Source organism: Protomyctophum bolini, assembly GCF_963924005.1.
Source record: "Protomyctophum bolini genome assembly, chromosome: 20".
Taxonomy (NCBI): Eukaryota; Metazoa; Chordata; class Actinopteri; order Myctophiformes; family Myctophidae; genus Protomyctophum; species Protomyctophum bolini.
Genome location: NC_137881.1, coordinates 30,867,397 through 30,887,838, shown reverse-complemented (window position 1 = coordinate 30,887,838; position 20,442 = coordinate 30,867,397). Strand labels below are relative to the sequence as shown.

General features: G+C 43.9%; 1 protein-coding gene across 3 annotated transcripts in view; it reads left to right on the top strand.

The window, feature by feature from the left end:
* Positions 1–20,442, top strand: part of casq1b (calsequestrin 1b) — a 45,086-nt gene that overhangs the window by 20,667 nt on the left and 3,977 nt on the right. The window contains exons 2-4 of one of the 3 annotated variants that reach the window (XM_080792933.1): positions 12,759–12,788; positions 16,460–16,501; positions 16,915–17,008. In XM_080792933.1, the coding sequence (XP_080649059.1) occupies positions 12,759–12,788; positions 16,460–16,501; positions 16,915–17,008 (166 nt within the window). The remainder of the gene's footprint in view (positions 1–12,758; positions 12,789–16,459; positions 16,502–16,914; positions 17,009–20,442) is intronic. The other 2 variants (XM_080792934.1, XM_080792935.1) reach the window with 2 other exon arrangements.

The following is a 20,442-nucleotide window of genomic DNA, read 5'->3' as shown; positions in this document are numbered from 1 at the left end:
TATGGGTGCTTCATCAATGTGAACGTGATGCACCCAAATGGCTGCGATGCTAATCAATCTATAGTTGACGATGCACATCGACCGTCTTTCTGAAACGCGAGCCAAATATGTGGAACGTCTACAAATTACAACCTCTCTCTTTGCAAGACAGGAGGAAGAAAGAAAAAAAAAGCAACCTGAAATGCTCCCAAAGTTGAATGAAATGAAATACAACCCAGCAGGGCAGCACGTCTCTGCAAACTAGTTCAGGGGTTCTCAGCGTTTTTGCCTGGGAAGGAACCCCCAATACAAATTGATCGCTGCAGTAACCTTATAATAATAGCGAAAATACGTCATAAATAAATACTGAGACCAGATGTAATCATTAAGGAAACTGTATGCATGCACTGTGTGTACTATGTGTATAATAATTATATAAACTCTTATAATTTCCATTTTCCAGCCATTCAGTTGCAACATTATATATGCTGTGGCAATAGGACATATGAACATGCAATGTACACAGTTTTAACTCTTTAACGCGAGTTTTAGGCCTATTACAGTCTTGTGAGGCAGACTGTTGCCTCCCCACAGTTTCGGGAGCTTCCGTCGGACGGTCTGGATATGGTCTGAGCGTAAGTGGATGTGACGCCTCCTCCCCGCTTCCGTTTTCCGTTACTTTTGCGTACATTTGTCCTACTGTAAATCAAATTGGTCAAGCACATACACCTTTGATGCTTAGCAGAAATGGGGAATTCAAACGTCCCCCTATATAACTCCTATGTAACTATAAAAGTACAAATCGTCCTCCACCCAGACAGTTCATCTAGAAGTAAGGTTTTTCTGCAGTGTTGACTGGTGTATAGAAGCTTCCGTGTCCATGCCAAGCGAACGGAATATGTCAGCAGCTTAAACAAGGGCTGACCAGAATAGTCCCCACGGTGCAGCTTTAACAAGGGCTGACTTTAATAGTCCCCAAAGTGCAGCTTTAACAAGGGCTGGCTATAATAGTCCCCACGGTGCAGCTTAAACAACAGCTGACGAGAATAGTCCCCACGGTGCAGCTTTAACAAGGGCTGACTTTAATAGTCCCCAAAGTGCAGCTTTAACAAGGGCTGGCTATAATAGTCCCCACGGTGCAGCTTAAACAAGGGCTGACCAGAATAGTCCCCACGGTGCAGCTTTAACAAGGGCTGACTTTAATAGTCCCCAAAGTGCAGCTTTAACAAGGGCTGGCTATAATAGTCCCCACGGTGCAGCTTAAACAACAGCTGACGAGAATAGTCCCCACGGTGCAGCTTTAACAAGGGCTGACTTTAATAGTCCCCAAAGTGCAGCTTTAACAAGGGCTGGCTATAATAGTCCCCACGGTGCAGCTTTGACAACAGCTGACGAGAATAGTCCCCACGGTGTAGCTTTAACAAGGGCTGAATTTAATAGTCCCCACGGTGCAGCTTAAACAGCGGCTGACCAGAAGGGTCCCCACGGTGCAGCTTTAACAAGGGCTGACTTTAATAGTTCCCACGGTGCAGCTTTAACAGCGGCTGACCAGAGCGGTCCCCACGGTGCAGCTTTAACAACGGGCTGACCAGAAGGGTCCCCACGGTGCAGCTTTAACAACGGGGCTGACCAGAGCGGTCCCCACGGTGCTGCAGCTTTAACAAGGGCTGACACGTGTCTGGCCACAGCTGGAATACGCTGCAGTACCTACGATCGGCCAGCATGACTAAATGATACGCTTCAATTAACCCTCCCGGTTCTGGCGGCTTGGTTACATCACTAACGTAATGCGCTGTCACACGGCGAACATATAAATAATATATGGATGACATGGGACTCATTCTTTTTGCTTGTTTGCGCGCACACACACGCACGCACGCTCGCATCATTTATTAATGGGAGAAGAATGTCGTGGAAATGCAGAGGAGCAAAAAAAGGGCCTCATGCATATTTAAAGTGACTTGTTTCATCCAGAGGTGTATACCTTGCAGCAGCTGGAGGGAGGCATAGTGTATAGCTCTGGGAAACATGACATTCTTCGAAAGTGTTCCATTACGTTTGATTGTGATCAAAGACTCGGGGAGACGTTTTAATGGGCTATATATATGCACACGCCATTTTTGGAAATAACTTGGGGCCCCTTCCCCTTACACAAGGGCTTAAAACCGCTGATACTAATGAAGGCTCTGTTCCATTCTGGTCAAACAGAGTCAGGGTGCTGCTGTTGTGCTGTTGTTGACTCACTGGAAACACCAGTGGGTCTCAAAGTGTCCTTGAGTGGGTTCCAAAAGGCCCCGTACATACGGGTGTGTACGCCTATTGAACCCATAGAGACTGACGTCAATATCGCTCCCCATAATGTAGACATGAAGAATCAACTGACTGAGATAAAACGCTGATGTTACTGCTGCCGAATTACTTAACATTTTCGCTAGAAGCTGTATCAAAAATGAGCGACTGACTGTCGTAAACGATACAGAGACACCCCACCCCCCCTCGACAATATCGCAGAGAGGGCTTGTTTATTTGTGGACCACAATTCTTATACGAGACGATTTTAAGATGACCGGATGTTATTCTCCATAGAGAAAATCACACACGTGTGAACTGAGTGGTGCAATTCCCCCTCTTACCTTGGAACCAGGGGACGAGCGAGAGGTGTCAGGACGTCGCTGCTCTATTGTCACTTACTTAAACAGTGTTCATTTTGACAGCAAACTGGGATTCAGTATTAGTCATAAGTCTTTCGAATAAATCTTGGTCATATTTTATGGGGGACTACGTATAATAGTCAGGGTGCTAATTCTGGTGTATTTAGATGGCATTGTATGTGTGGTGTTCATAAATATGATGCCCAAATAAACGTAGAAATAAAACAAACATCTGAAATGTTTTACTTTTAGTCTAGTTTCGGTCGACTAAATCTACAATTGATTTAGTCGAGTGAGTTTATGCCTATGCCTTGGTGGCATAATGCGGAGCGTGAAGTAGACAGCACGCAGCCAAGCATTTTCTTTTAGTTCTGCTGGGTCTCTTCTCCACTAGGCCCTCCCTAAACATTTGCGGCTATAGTTTGTATTTGTTGATGAAATTGCCAGTGTATTTCAGTCATGGTTTTTTGTCATCATAGCTCAGTTTTTATTTAGTGTGTCAGTGGAAGACAAGCTATAGTTGACCGTCGTCGGCATCTATGTTTTTCATCATAGTTTTAGTTATTTCAGGCCTACATGTAGTTGTATGAGCATATCGTCATCGTCAGGCAGAAAGCTCCCATTTCCATATTCTTTCGCCCTATATGTCACACGTGACACTAGCCTACATGCGTCGAACAGAAGCATCAAAAGTAAGTAGACGCGACAAACTAGAATCTCGCTATACTTTTGAATTTCAACCCTGAAAAAGCAACAGTTTTGGACATATACGGCATGAGGTTTTCCACCAGACCCGACATAATAAGCAGACGATATATTCAGAGCTGCATGGGGGGGGGGGGTTCAGAGAGTGTGAGAGCTTTCAGAAGTACCTCATTACCGCTCGGTGTCGGCGTGCGAGTCACTCACAGATGGCGGCCATCTTCTTCCATCATCTTCACATTGGAAAACGCATGCATGCTGACAACCAGCGGGACGTCGAGGACCAGCATGATGAAATGAAGGAAAAGAAAAAAAATGAAACAAAAGGTTCCAAATGCTATTTGGGTATTTCAGTCTTTTAAGTCATTTTGGTGCGGGATAACCCCTTTTGGGTCTTTTAAAACATTATGTAATAATTTAGCTGTTGAAAAATAGCAGGTCTACGAGCTCATAGCGGGCCACTCGGTGGCGCGCTAAGAGCTTGTATAGGTTTGAAAAATCATAAAAATGTGGCGCAAATCTTTGAATATATATATTCTTTCAAACTTAAGTGAATGTTTTTAATTCAGGTCTAAATGGGTTAATATCCCCTGAGATGATGGAGGTGTGTGTGTGTGTGTGTGTGTGTGTGTGTGTGTGCGCGCTCGTGCGTGAGTGGGTTATCTATAAATCAACTGGCGTGCATGAAGAGGGAAGACAGCGCTATAGAAGGAGCTCCGCTGCTTCGCCACGTTGTTTTCTGTGGGTCTATTAGGTGGATCGTTACCTTGCGAAAGTGTTTGCCTTAACATGTGGACTATACCTTCTTATGTGGAAGCCATTGGGCCGCTATACAGTTTGTGCCGTATGTGTGACCTCATTTACATACAGTAGTACGTACCTGGTGCTTATAGCTTGAAATGCTTTTGCGATGACGTTTATTCTTCCGTTTCTTTCCCCCTCCTTGCTGTCCCGCCGCGCTCTCTGCACTCACTGCCTTCATTTCTTTCTTCCCTGAAAACAATTAAAATGAAACGAATCAAACGATAAGCGCTGTAGCACTTGCCCTATAGTCTCGACAACCTTACAGGTGCATGCAAATAATTTCTGTCATTTATGATTTAGCATTTTATGTAGTCATAGCACCCTATATACGTCTCATTATATAGATATTCCACTGTTAGACGGTTGTTAGGTCCTTAGCTTACATACCATTCTTGATGACTACTATTAGGCTATGTATCTGAAGTATTACCAGGTGTTGTTCTTGCTTACGGTTAGTCGCTCTGGATTAAGAGCGTCTGCTAAATGCCTAAATTGTAAAAAAAAGAATTCCGCCCACTGATTTAAACCTGTAAGCCTGTGATAAAAACGGATTCTGATTCTGCGTTGGTAATGTGTGGTTCTCAAAGTGGGGTCCTGTGCATGGGGGACCCCCAGGGCTCCTTGAGGCGGTTTCAAGGAGCCCATTCTGACCTGAGATCAGATTCATACAAGGTTTCCACTGGACTACACACTGGTCTGATGAACCCATTCTGACCTGAGATCAGATTCTAAAAATGTCAGTCGTTCTTCGATTTTTTCAAAAATAGCAGACCTACAAGCTCGTAGCGCGCCACTCGGTGGCGCGCTATGAGCTTGTAGATCTGCTATTTTTCAATAGCTAAAGCATAACATGATGCTAGCACCAAAATGGGTTCCCGTTCAGAATGGGTTAAAAGTCTCCTAAACGGGTCCATTTTGTTCCATTCGTATACGCTGTCAGAGTTACAGGGGTCGTTGGCCTAGATGCATAAATGCATACCAAACCGGGGTGTCCTCAAAAAATGTTTTGAGATCTAGAAAAGTAACTTTTCCTATTTAACGTGCAAGACAACAAACACGTCTCCCTCCCCAACCTCTTCTCCTCCGGCTCCTCCACACACACACACACACACACACACACACACACACTCCATCAAATTACAGACATTGTTCTATAGCCGACAGCAGCTGGGCGTATATAGCGCTTGCTTTTGTTTTATATGCGCACGCTTTCATCTGAATCTTTCATGGCCACCCCGGTTCAGCGTTACGCAACAACGCTCCACGCAGAAGGCTGTGATGTTTTACAGCCAGACATTAATAATTTACCGTCTAGCTTAATGCGGGAATGGGGGGGGGGGAGGGGTGGTGGGGTGGGGTGGGGTGATGCCCGTTTTGCTCAGGTCCCGAGACAGAAACTGTCACGGTGTGTGACTGTCAGGTGAGGAAAACGGAACAATGCAGGCAGGCAGGTCAATTAAGTCCAGTATTTGTTACACAAAAGAACACTAAACAGGCTTACATCAGGAGGCGAGGAGGAAAACATACAACATACAGTAGCAACAAACTTGCTCACAGTGTGAGCAGAATGAGTCCAGTATTTAAAGACTATACAGGCTGATGATTAGTGAAGTGAACACAGGTGAGTGTCATCAGGCAATGAGAGCAGGGCTAATGAGAGAATGGAGACAGGTGTGTAACTGGGAATGAGGAACTATGCACAACAGGAAACACTAGGACATGCATCACTACGTAATAAAAGTACACAGTTCACAGTACAGTTCACGACAAAAAAAACATCTTGGAAGACGTGGAATGATTGCTGCACTGCTGGCGTTTAAACTTGCAAGGCGAGGGGGCACGGTGTGGCGCAGTCGGTAGCGCTATAGCTTGTCACCTCACAGCTGGGTTTGATTCCCGCCAGGGACGCTGTGGGCACTGGGGGGGGAGTCTACTGTCCTCGGCGTCATCAGCACCCATACCCTATAGGTGGGGTTGGCGAAATTAAGGTGCCGTTCTGTGTGTTAGTTATTCTCCCCCCGTGTGCCCTTATGCTAGGGTAATAGCTACATTCTCACTCCCAAAATGGGACGGCACATGTTGACTATAGAGGGGATATGAGAGTTACCATTCTGCCCCCGACTAAATATCTCGCGGCTCAAGTCCACTTTAGACGGCGCGCCTCCGCTCTCGACACGACGGCGTCACTAAGGCTGTGTTCACACTGTGGCAGATACAAAGATGCAAAGCGCTACACGCCGTATTTGTATAGATTTGTATCTTTGTAGTTGAAGTTGAAAACCAGCTCAACTTGTTGTAAGCGTTGTAGCAGCTATACAAACGTTGGATGCATCTTTGCATCTTCATGTCGCTGGTAAACTGTACGTGTCTTTGCATCTGCATGCCCGTGTGAACGCAGCATGAGAAATAATAACCGAATCTGTGAACACACACAGTAGATGTATTGTGTGTTTTTGTGCGCGTGCGTGTTCTATATAGTAGGGATGGTTATGGAATATGGAGCCGTGACTCACATCAGAATGTGATTCACACAGATCCGTGACGCATCGACTGAAGCCATTAATTAACCCATTCTGACCTGAGATCAGATTAAAAAAATGTCTATTACATCCTGACAGTTTAATTATTAACCCATTCTGACCTGAGATCAGATTCTAAAAGTGTCTTCGATTTTTTCAAAAAAATAGCAGACCTACAAGCTCGTAGCGCGCCACTCGGTGGCGCGCTATGAGCTTGTAGATCTGCTGTTTTTCAATAGCTAAAGCATAACATGATGCTGACACCACAATGGGTTCCCGATCAAAATGGGTTAACAGCAGGATGCCGCCTCAAACTACTTTGCATTCACCAAAATGTATAAATGTCACAGAAAGACAGTGCGTGGCTGAGTCTCTGGATTTTTACGTTAGCAGTTATGTGAACATTTGGGGTGCATACTTAGTTTCGACTAGTCATTGGTTAAGGTTAGGTTTAGGTGTGCTGCCTGCCCCCCGTGGGAGGTTAGGGTTAGGGTGAGGGTTTGAGATAGGTTGTAGTTATAGGACTAATGACTGGTCTAACCAAATGACTAGTCTAAACTAAGTACTGTCTAAACTAAGTACTGCACCCGGACATTTACTATGCCGTTTGTTTGACATGGGTTCATGCCATTTGCCAGTGGTGGAGGGAAGTACATGATGTACTGTAGTGTACCAATTTTTATACTAAAAAATATAAACTTTTACTTCTACCCCATTGCATCTCAGAGGCAAATGTTTTTACTCCTCTATTTGAAAACTCTGGTTAGTTATCTATTAGATTTGGATTATTATTACAAAACAATAGAACATACATGATTAAACACCTGGCACATGTACAATTCGGCTATTTTCCAAAGGACGATTAGAAAACCTGTGAAATGCGATGGGTACTTATACTTAAGCACTTTTTGTTACCAATACTTTTGTACTTTTACTCAAGTCAATTTTGAATACCAGACTTATTTGTGACATATTTCTACATTATATAGTATTGGTGTACTTTTACTTAAGTACATAGTGTGAAGTACTGTATACCTCTTCCACCACTGCCATTTACTCTCGTCGTTTGTGGACTACATGGGGTTTCGTGCCATTTACTGGGGATCGAGCACTCTGTGTAAGAGCATCTGCTGAATGCTTACTATAAATTGTAAAATTGGACGAACACAGTCTGGTGGGACTGGGTCAATTTAGAGTGCCTTTTTGTTCAGAACTCACTTGGCTCCCCAAAACGACCCAAATGATGTCACCCCTCTCTTACACGCTCGGCTGAAATAGAATATTGGACATTATCATCGCACGTATCGCTGTGCTTTCACATAACAAGAGAGAGCTAATGGCGTACTCCACATTTTGCCCCCCTCGTGCAGAACAGTGATGCCTATACTGTGCCAACATAATACTGAGGCGTTCCATTCTTTTTTTATATATATATATTTTTTATCCCACGATTTTGTAACCTATTTTTCACCCCTGTGTCAATCATCTACTGTGATCCTGGGCTCTACACACCCTCCGCCAACCTGGGGAGAGCAACGGACTTGAACTCATGCTTCCTTCATGCTTGAGTGTCCAAGTTGCTCCTTTACACCTGACAGGGGGGAGTTTTCCTGGTTGGACGTAGCGCGTGGAAGGAACACGTTATTCCAACCAGGCGTTCCATTCTGACAAAGATCTGTGTTGGTTACTTGGGGATTGAATTCCAACGACGCCTAAAGGCCTAAATGTAAGCAACAGGACATTGCGTGAGCTTGTAGATTTGTAGATTTTCCTCGATCCACTTGCATGACGTCAAAGTATGCAGTTCCAGAGTCCAGACACAAAGCGGTTTCAAATGTAAACCGGGGTTTCCGATAGCCGCTAGCTGTATGCATTATATAGGCAATAAAAACAGAAGCGGTGGTATGGCTTCCCTTTTACTTGGCGGTGGTATGTTACAAGAAATGTGACTCCTGTCCCGTGTGTGTGTGTGTGTGTGTGTGTGTGTGCCGGTGTTGCATCCCCCCCCCCCGGCCCCTCTCTCCCTTGCCCCCCCGCGGTCGATCCGTTTGCTATTAAAGCCAAGCGGAAGGTCTCCCGAGTGACACCTCGTCGTGCGTGGCACGGTGCCACGTCGTCTCTGGCGTCACCTGCATGCCGAAGCTCACGGTGACTGGGCATTGGCACAGGGGGGGAAGCCATGATATCGCTAGCAAAGCGCTGTGACCTCTGTCTTGGCTCACCTCACGCAGACTGGAGGAGTGAGGGAGTGGGTGGCGGGGGGGGGGGGGGATGCTCATGAAGATGATATCAGACCAGTGTTGATCTCCTCGACTATACAAACTACGACGGAAAATGTTCCGTCGACGACTATACCGAATGGACCCGTATAATAAGGGTCCAAATGTATACTCTCAGTTACTCTGGGTTATACAGACCTGTTATGGTCATTCAGGGCTATCTCTCTTCGCCATCCAACATATAGCGACGACTCCTGAGAGAGAGAGAGAGAGAGAGACAGACAGAAAGTTCACGCCCAAGTGGAGTTGGAACTTGTAACCAAAAGCGATCGTGGCCTGAGAGGAGACTTGATGGATGTCTCGAGACTCCCGGTGGGTCACTCTTCTTGACACAAGTATATCAGTTGCCTTCTTCCATCCGTCAAGCCCCCACGGTTCCTTCTTGTCGTGGGCATGTCTGTCCCCTTCCTCCCTCGTCCCGTTGTCTAATAGCTATACGCAGCAGGACCCGCCTCTTTTTATTTTTCTCCCCTCGTGCATCCTATAGGCTACCAGTGATGAAAAAGTAACCAAGTTAATTTACTCCAAGTATACTGTGACCACTTTGGTAGAGGTTTGGGTTATTTAGTTGGGCTGCATACTTAGTTTAGACTAGCCATTGGTTGGTTAGACATGGGTTAAGGTTAGGTTTAGGTGTGCTGCCCCCCGTGGGAGGTTAGGTTTAGGGTGAGGGTTTGAGATAGGTTGTAGTTGTATAGGACTAATGACTGGTCTAACCAATGACTACTGCACCCATTTAGTTACCTTGCCAGGATGTATACGTGACTCCAAATATGGACAAGAAGTAAGAACCGTCCACATTTGGTTGTTGTTGCTGCTGTGCGACTTTCAAGCCCTTGTCAAAAACACACATAATACTTATCTTTGTACACTTCACCCACACCAAGTCCTTATATAGCCGAGCAGCTTTCTTGCTTTGTTCCCTCCCTCCCTTTGCACCCCCACGGCCGTCCCCCTCTCTCGTATAAATAAACATGTGTTACAAATATGGCCGTGACCTATGACAGTGTGGAGTATGGAGCTCCATAGGGGGTGGGGGGGTGGGGGTAAGTAGGATGTGTGTTTTTGACACAGGACAGCAACAACACATATTATATGCTGGGTCAGTAACAAGTTACTTTCAATATATTACTGTAATATTACTATTTGACCCTCTAACGAGTAGTGTAAGGTATTACTTGGACAAAAAACTGAAATATTATCTATGTGGAAAATTAGTCTATTACTAGTACATTGACGCTGATATTTATTTTATATAGAATATCTACAGTACATAATGTGAAATATGCAGTGGAAAAAAAGAGTTCAAGAAGACGAAAGACTGTTGACGGTTTTGTTGTATGGCCTTGCAAATGTTTCAGTTTGGCTCATTAGGGATTCAGTTCTAAAAAGGAGCTGGCTAAACAGATTGTGTTGTTGTACAATTGGTTTTTTGCGCGTGCGTGCGTGCGCGTGTGTGTGTGTGTGTGTGTGTGTGTGTGTGTATAAATCGGACAGTGCATTTTAATCCACTGTCCATTCGAGTAAAGGCCACTTAGTTATAGACAAATCAACAGAGCGGAGCCATTACTGAGGTGTATACCATTAAGCTGATTATTATTAGCTACACCTGGCTTACAGAGCAATGCACCCTTTATGGATATGTAACTCAGAGAGTGTACAAAATGGAACATCATTTTGGTTCCATTTGTACACTCTGCAGGGTTAAATTGACAGTGATTTCCACTCACAATATAAATTGGGGTTCCCCATAAAATAATAATAATAAATAAAATGGTTGAGAATTACTGCTAATGCTGTAAAAACTCTTCTCTTTATAGGGGGGTGCCGGGCGTGTCTTTTCCATACTGGTACGGCCATTTTGAGGGTCCTTGACATGAAAACATTTGAGAACCCACTACCATAGACTGTACGGTGATTGCTGGCCCGCGCAGTGAGTGTGTGGCTGGTTGGTTGGTTGGTTTTCCCCTGTCCTGCAAGGTCCACTATGTTCTAAGCAGTGGCGGAAAGTAACTAAGTGCATTTACTTAAGTACAATTTTGAGGTATTTGTACTTTCAATTTCCAGTACTTTACTCCACTACATTTATTTGAAAACTTAGATTTTGATTATCTTACTATATCTTACTATTATCAGCCCTATAGTATACACGTTTTAGCCATTTGAAAATTGGCGATTTCAAAATATTTTTAATATACATTTGAAAATGGGACATTCTGCATAATGTGTACGTTCTACTTTTGGTACATTAAGTACATTTTGATGCCAATACATGTGTACGTTTACTCAAATACATTTTGAATTCCGGACAGTTACTTGATACTTTTGTACTTAAGTACAAAATGTGAGTACTTTTTTCCCCGCTACTCAGCAGCCCCTGTACGTGTTTCAGTGTCTGTGTTATACTGTCTCATTCCCAAAAGTCGTATAGGTCTCCTTTTATATGACGGGATATACGGTGAGATATGAGGCACTGATTAAAAGTGAAAGTTTAAAGTACTATTTGTGCACATACTGTATACGTTGCTGTATGAGAGATTTGTTCCCCGCATTTGACCTCAGATTGAGGAGCCACAGCCGTGCCGCGCTCGGGAATCACTTGTAGTCGATCTAACCCCACCCCCGATCCAACCCTTGATGCTGAGTGCCAAGCATGCAGGGAGGCATTGGGTGCTGGGATATGACCCTCCCAGTTTCAGGGCGGACTCTTTAACCACTAGGCCACCGAGTTGGTTTAGTGGCAGATCCTAATAAGACACTTTTTTCCCCGTCTTAATTATGGTGATATACGGTGAGACGCTGCAAGACACTGTAACCTGTGTTGTTGCTTTTCCTGTGAAGCACGTGACGGGACGCGGCGAGACACTGTTGTTTTTCCAGCATAGTGCAGGACCATTGTCGAGGTTTTAATAATAATAATAATAATACATTTTATTTATAAGGCGCCTTTCAGGGCACTCAAGGTCGCCGTACAGGTTAAAAAAAACAGTACAAAAACAGTTAAAAGCTGAACAAAACACAGCTTGCAGCAGAAGACACATGGTCACGCAGAGTCATAAGCCTGCCTAAACAGGTGGGTTTTGAGGTGAGTTTGGAATATGGTGATAGAGTCCATGTTTTTGATGTCAGGGGGGAGGGAGTTCCAGAGGTGAGGGGCAGAGCGGCTGAAAGCTCTTGACCCCATGGTGGACAGACGGGCTGGAAGGACTTTCAGTTTGACGGAGGAGGCAGACCGAAGAGACCGGGTGGGAATGTCGATGTGGACATTAAGGTCAGACAGATAAGGGGGGGGTGAGGTTATGGATGGCCTTGAAAGTATGGAGAAGGATCTTATATTCAATGCGGGATTTGATGGGAAGCCAGTGGAGTTGGTGTAAAACCAGATGTGATGTGACTGATGACAGGGGTTCTGGTGATGATACGTGCTGCAGCGTTCTGGACCAGTTGGAGTTCATGGAGAAGTTTGTGGGGGAGACCAAAAAGAAGGGAATTACAGTAATCCAGGCGGGAGGTGACGAGAGCATGAACCAGGATTGCGGCACTGTGGGGAGCGAGTGAGGGGCGGAGGCGGTTGATGTTTCTGAGGTGGAAGTAGGCAGACCGGATGGTGTTGTTGATGTGGGTGTGGAATGAGAGTGTGCTATCGAGGACGACCTAGTCTGTATACTGTTGCTCTGTGTCGTTGAGTGATTCTTGTTTTGCTTTCTTTTCCTTTACTCTTTACCTGTAACTCTGTAAGCGTAAATGCTGTGTCGCCTCTCTGGGCGACTGAATTTCCCCTGCGGGATAATAAAAGGTATCTATCCATCTATCTACCCTTACAGTTCGACAAGCCAGAAGCAATAATCTATCAGGTAGGTCATGTGAGCATCTCTGTTGTCAACGCTAAAGCTATAGGCCGCAACAGCAACAACAACAAAAAAAAACATCTGCAAAACTTCTCCTGCTGCTGCATTATCTGCTGGTTCGTTTCTCGGTCTCCTTTAAAAGTATATAGGTCATTAGGTTTAGTTCATTGTCCAAGATAGTGCTCCAAAGAAGGCAAGAACCAACAGACATCGCAGTCTCACGGAGAGGCTTTTGAGCTGCCGTCCGACTCAAGCTGGCTGTGGCTTGGGGACCGTATGGCAAACAACGCTGTCTTTCTCGCATGGGTAAAGGCCATATGGGGTATAGCGGAGATATGGGGGTATTAATATGCACTTGTTTATTATTATGTCCACTCATGTCTATATCCAGCCAACTGAGCCAACCATCTAATATTATCAATATTATAGGGTGAGTGATTTTAGCTCTATGTGGTGAGATAGTACTTATTGCTTATAGAGTGTTTGTTCAGTAAAGTGCTTTACAGAGTCGAACGTATAATCGACGCAGGAAGCGCTGAGCAACGGAGGGTGAGATCAATTTCTCGCCTTGCGCCATCCGTCACCTTGGAACGGACCCCGATCCAGCGCAAAGGCACGCAAAACGGCGGTCCTCGCCGCAAGCATATAAAAGTATACCCCTGTCGTCCTTTGGCTTTTCCTCTACTGGACCCAAAGGATGACACTTCCGCCGGCACCGTTGTAAACGTAAACCCCCGATCGGCATGGATAGATCACGTTGAAAGTTAAACAGGACAACGTGACGCCATCGTCACGTTGGCTGTTTTTACAGAATACAGATTAAACAAGTGGAATTGTAAGTGATGACATGACACTATAAGAAATTAAGCTTGATTAATGGCTACTTTCTCCTGATTGGCTGAAATGTTGACACCTACCTGGAAATGTAAATGTTGCTCTAAATAAGAGCTGGAGAGACAGGGAGACCACCTGTTGCTGAACAAACACTCTATAGCAATGATTACTAACCGAATATAGGGATTTAAACCTTGCAACAAACTTTTTTCTTTTCACCCAACAAATATCCCCTTTAGTCCATTATTTTATTATCTGTGCATCCATCCAAAATGTTTGCAAAGAACAACCTCTTTGGCTCTGGACCGGAGCCTGTCCCGTTGGCTTTTACATGGTGCTTATCTTAATTTAGCATTGCCAGGCAATGGGCCAAGATCCCATAGCAGCTCTAGGAGAAAAGGCTGCATGGGCACGGGTCCAACCATGAGGTCATGGATGGTGCAGGCTATGCTGAGACCATAGGAATAAATGGATGGCGTGGGCTGCACATGGGGACAGAGTTCATCTGAACACTTCCCCCGCTGGATCGGAATCTGACGATTTGTTTGGCTGGGTGCTTGTGGAGTATTGGCCGCCTGCTTTTGACTGGCGTCCATTTTGTGGCCATCGATATGGCCCTGCTCGTTGCGGCTTTGATCTTTTTGTCCTCCACTAGATGGCGCTTCTTTTGTCTGTCTTTATGCAAAGTGTAATTTCAGAGCCAATTAAAAGGCGAATCATGCCTCTATGTCCTTTTTGTGGTAGGTGGTATGACAATCCATTAACCCATTCTGACCTGAGATCAGATTCATACGAGGTTTCCACTGGACACACGCTGGTCTGATGAACCCATTCTGACCTGAGATCAGATTCTAAAAATGTCAGTCGTTCTTCGATTTTTTCAAAAATAGCAGACCTACAAGCTCGTAGCGCGCCACTCGGTGGCGCGCTATGAGCTTGTAGATCTGCTATTTTTCAATAGCTAAAGCATAACATAATGCTAACACCAAAATGGGTTCCCGTTCAGAATGGGTTAATACAACGAAAGATTCATTATTAAAGGTTCTGTAAGCGATATCTGCTGTATAACCACGTCTATAGTGTTTGCTCCCCCATCTCATGCAGCCCTTTTAGTAAACAGAAAAATCTATTTTCAGGACGGGATACCAATTTCATCCAATCAGGAGAGAGAGAGCTCATGCAGGGCACAGAATAAACAAGTGAAATTGGAAGCAATGAAGCAAATAAATTAGCAGTCAAAATTGGAACTGGAACACAAGCTGACAAATCATGATGTGTGAGTCGTTCTCTCTCTCTCTCTCTCTCTCTCTAGAGAAGATGGAAATGTATTTATTTATTGAGGGGAGCTCAATGCCCAGCTGTGTCTATTTGTGTGTACCCCATAGCGATGATTCGATTGGTTGAGCAAAGGACATATTGAGGATAAAAAGTGAGGACAGATAATTGAGGACCCCACAGGAATCACACAGGTGTAATTTTTGTGTTTGCAAAAGAGATGGACCTGTTACAAATGGGAGCTTCAGATTATTTTAACAAGGACATTTTTTGTTTTAGCCCATTAAAACCAGGAAAGATTTTGCGTTGGCTATTCAACACAAGCAAGATATACAAGCTCATATACCTCATGCCACGCTGTGAGCTTAGTACATCTTGAGTTGTAGTTGTGAGAACTATTTAGATTTAGAAGGCATTTGTATAGAAATCAGCCTCAGCTCACGTATGGGTTAACCCGAAAAGAAATATCACTATATATACAGCAGCCTTTGAACCATTATGAAGTTTCACATCAGACAAGGCCGTGTGTTTATGTCATACGAAACATAATGCTGCCGTGGGCAAGATGTCAGATCAATACAGTGTGGTGCGGAAAAAGTGATAGAAGGAAAGAGAAGAGCAGCTGTGGGCCTACCGTACGACGTGTGTGTGCAATTGTGCATGTGTCATATTATGTCTGCGTGTAGCCTATGTGTGTGTAGGGGGTGTGTGCGTTCGCCCTCAGCAGCTTGCTCCCCTCAAAGCACCTGTTGTTGCGTCTCTTCCTCGACAAACCTGCTACTGCCCGAGTTTCCCTCCCGTTGATTGGCTACGGGGGGTGTCAATCGCTGGCTCCAATTTCACTCGGATTTAGAAAGTGCAAGCAGGCAGCGATCCGAGGTATTTGCTTTTAAGGCCTTGGGATTGAGGATAAATGCCAAGGGTTTGCTTATGTAAAGCTATACAGGAAGTGTGTTTTCCACGCAGTTCACACGAGAGAGAGAGAGAGAGAGAGAGATCATCTGTTGGCTGTCTGTCATGCGGGAGCACACAGGAATGCACTGCTCTCTGGGGGAGTTAGTGACACTGCATGCTGCAGCTAGGGGGCTGGGTATTTATATCGATATTTGTATCCGAGTGCCTGACGTCACTCTCGTCCCCTGGGTTGTCATTTTTTTTTTTGTATTGGAATTCCCATAGGAAAATCTTAGACCGCGGTCGTATTAAAAAATAAATTATAATAATAATACATTTTAGAGAAAAAAATAGAAAAAAAAAGTGTTGTACTTTTTGGATAAATTAGTACTTTTTTTTCCACCGTCAGCTGACGCTTCATATCCATTAGGAGTAAAATGGTCATTGTGATTCCAGCATGGGCTCTCCCTAAGGGAATTCCGATACAAAAAAATAATGCCATGATAGCGCCCTGTAGCGAGTGATGTCAGACTTCTATCAATATTGTGATGTGAGATTGTCCGGACTATTATGCTTATTGTAATATTGTGATATTGCAAATGTTGTCTGGTTTTAATCACTTTGCTTTTACTTCAACCGCTTTTTTTTTCTTTTCAAAATTGACAAAAAATGAGGAAATTAGACGAACAAAGAGAGACAGAGGACGAAGACGCCAGGTTAATACTACAATTTCTTTTCTTGTTTTTCTTCTTTGTAATTATTTGTTTGGTCCCAAAATATTGTGTTTATCGTCATGACTTGTCACGACTCGAGTTGGCTTTCGCACGACGCTTAAAAAGGGTATTTAAATGATTACTTTTTGAAATGTCTATGGGTGGAAAAATGCATTGGGAATTATTTCCTGGGCCTGGCGTCGTCATGAAAGGGGGGGGGGGGGGGGGGGGGGGGGGGGGGGCGCGTGACTGGGACGCTCTATACTGTACACGCGTCAGGTCGACAACATCGTCTCGATAAGTAACCATACTGATGATTATCGGTTGATTTTCATTTTGCCTTCATGTCACTAACCTCCATGTCCTCCATGTCTTTGTCCACCCACTCCACCCGCTTTCTCTGTCTCTGCCTCCAGCTCGCAGCCCAAGTCCTGGACGACCTGGACGACGAGGACATTGGTTTTGGCCTGGTGGACGAGAAGAAAGACAGTTCGGTTGCAAAAAAGCTGGGTAAGCCTGTAATGCATTTACATTTTTTAGATTATTTTAAAGATGGAGCACCAAAACAGTGTACATGCGCCCTATGGAATTATGGAATGCATGTGCTAATACAAAAATCACACCTGTGTGAACCGAGTGGTGCAACTCCCCTCTCTCCCCCCTCCTCTCTCTCTCTCTCTGCTCCGTCAGATTAGCTTTATTATGGATATCAATCCGCGTCGCTGAGAACCCATTCTGACCTGAGATCAGATTCTAAAAATGTCTTCTACATCCTGACAGTTTTCATTCTGACCTGAGATCAGATTCTAAAAATGTCTTCTGTCAGTCGCTCTTCGATTTAAAAAAAATAGCAGACCTACAAGCTTGTAGCGCGCCACTTCCCGCCCAAAATGGGTTAAGTATTATTACGTATAATGTTAGATTTGGGACCTTAGAGTAGGATATCTTGTACTGAAATTAAATACAATCGCTCTAGGCTTTGAATGAATGAATGAATGAATGAAACAGAGGTGACACCCAAAAAGGGTGTAGGCTGAAGCCGACAATCGTTTTTGAAGAGTAACTTATTAGTTACAACCAAAACAAAACAGAGAGAGAAGAACATGTCAAAAACATTTGTCAAAAAACATTTGACGAAATGAAAACAATTACAATAAATCAGCTGATTTTAGCATGAAACAAGCATACAGAAATATGCAATCGTACACACTAGTGTTGTAGTCGAGTCCACCTAAAAGAGAGTCAAGTCAAGTCAAGACAAAGTCTGAGGGGGGGGGGGGCGAGTCCAAGTAAAGACCGAGGGAGGGGCTCGAGTCAGAGTCCGGATTCCTGACCGAGACAAGATTTTTCTATTTGATTGGTACAGTAAACACTGTGATAGCAGGGAGGCGTGTCAGCTGCGCTCTGCTCCCTCCCAAGATAGCTGTCTAAAAGTGCCAGTCATCTCTCTCATAATGTTAATGTGAATATGAGCTAATATGGGGTATAATACAATTATTTTGTTGCCTTGTAGTGACTCGTGACTCGAGACTCGAGTGGACTCGGTGGGGAAGAGTCCCGAGTGAAACTACATCCATCTATATGCGAACAACAAAATAAATCTCAGACAATAAGAGCAAAGACCACCTTTTTGCAAGAAATGTGTCAGTGGCCTATGGCAATATGAGACCAAAAAAAATGATGCAATACTGCCCTCATGTGTTCACTAGAAATGTCAAAGTTAAGTCAGTTGTGTTGTGTTGTGTTGTGTTGTGAGTGAGTGAGGCCAAAGCCAGGCTAATCCAGTAGGGGAGAGTACGATGTTTGTGTTGAACAAAGGCTTGAGCTGGTTAAGTCACGCAAACAAGGTTCCCAGGTCGCGACCCTGAGCCAGGGTGTCCCCAAATATATGTGTTTGAGGGGGGTCCCCAGATGATTTGCAACATGTTTTCTCACCCATCAGTATAGTAAACAAATCATCATACAGTAGCCTATACTGTATGCCTCTGACTCAACTCCTACAATTGCAAGTGCTTGCCAGGGTGAGCATTAATTAACACCCTTGTCCCCCCCCCCTGGGCACTGAGGCTCCAGACTCCATCCGTCTGTCCCTCCGTCCCCCGTCCCCCACGTGCACACACCTGTGTACACACCTGCATGCAGCACACATCCAAGCCGTTGCACCACTCAGTTCACACGGGTGTGATTTTATATATAATGGGTTGAATCTAGAGTTGCAATATCCTGCATTGACTCCCCATTGATCAAATTGAAATTTGTATTGAACTCTCCAACATTGCAAGCTGTAGGGCAAGTTTGAATTAACCGCTTTCAATCTGCAAAGCATTTGTTTCATATAATTCCACTGTAGACATGTTTGGATCTGAGATGTAGTGGAGTAGCCTACATGTAAAAGTATTGGATATTGGAAATACTCAAGTAAAGTACTACAAATACCTAGGTCTGCTTAAGTACAGTACATTAGTAGGCTTGGCTACTTGAGTAAATGTAGGCTACAGTACATAGTTACTTTCCACCACTGCCAGTGCCAACAAATACCATTCACTCACAAGTAAACAATGGCTTAAAATCATACATGGGCTATAAGACTACAAACAACAATGCAAATAACACAGTAAAAGGGCTTAAAACTAAAGCTACAGGCGTGTATCCACTGGTTGGCGTTCATTAGAAGTTGAATTTTAATAATCTTTTGACTGACCTACCTTCGTGAAATTGCAACTCCATCTTGAGTGATTTTATGTCAGTGCTGCCACTGCACAGCCTGAGCCTAGATAGTACCGTAGTAGGACGTGTATGAACATAAATTAATGTAGTAACTTGAATGCTGAAGACGCCACGCAATATTACGTTATCAATGTTGTTTATTTTCCAAGACAACAAGAGTAGCACCGATAATGTCATTTCCTCCAAGAGGGTGGTTGCCTTCTAGTGCCTGCCTGCCTAGTCCTAGTATGGTGTACTTGTGCCCCCTCTTGGCCAGGCCCTGTAAATACAGTCTTTCACTCTCACAGTACAAACTCACAACGTTAACAAACCTGTTTGATTCCATATTCCCGTTCCATATTCCCGTCCACACTTACCTGATTTTAAATGTAATTACTGGACTGGAGACACAATTGGACTGCTACGTGTTTTATCCTTGTTCTTTATCTCAAGAGGACGGTGCACAAATAAAGCATAGCATAATAATCGAATTCCTCGTTTTAAACTAGTACAGATTTAATTCTGAAAAGAAGTGCAGCAGCATTATTTCCCTCATGCCCTCAGCTGCGCTCTGATTAGCTCTGGCCCTAGCTCTGATCCATAGCTCTAATATAATGCGTCAATATTTGCCTCTGAGATGTGTTGGAGTAGGAAGTAAATGAGAAATATTCCAATACCTAAAAATGTACAGCACTTGAGTAGGCCAACATGCATGTACTGGTTACTTTACACCACTGATACATGCATTATATAATATAACAGCGTTGAAGTAACCCTCAGAGTTGAATTAACACTGATGTCACTACTAGAATTGTGCATTTGGTAACAATGGCAATTAAGAAGCCATATGAACTGAACCAGGCTTAACCCTGTAAGACCCGGATATATTTCTACTCGCAAAAAAGAGATTTCAACCTTACTACTACTTTGTACTATGTTAAAAAGATATGTTAATTATGTAATTAATAATTTACATTTGGGGGATATCTTTCACAATAATGAATAAAACATGTTCTAGACATTCTAATGATAACAAAAAAAACATATATTACAATTATTTTACTTACTTTTATTAGGGTTAAAGGTCAAATGTCATAGGTTAAAAATTGTTCAGTCCAGTCCAGACATTTTTAATTTGTGTGAATTTCAGCCTCTGTGGGTGGTATTTATATGCAAATATCATGACCAATGACATTGAAATGGCATTGCAATGAACATCAAAATAAATAAACATGTTT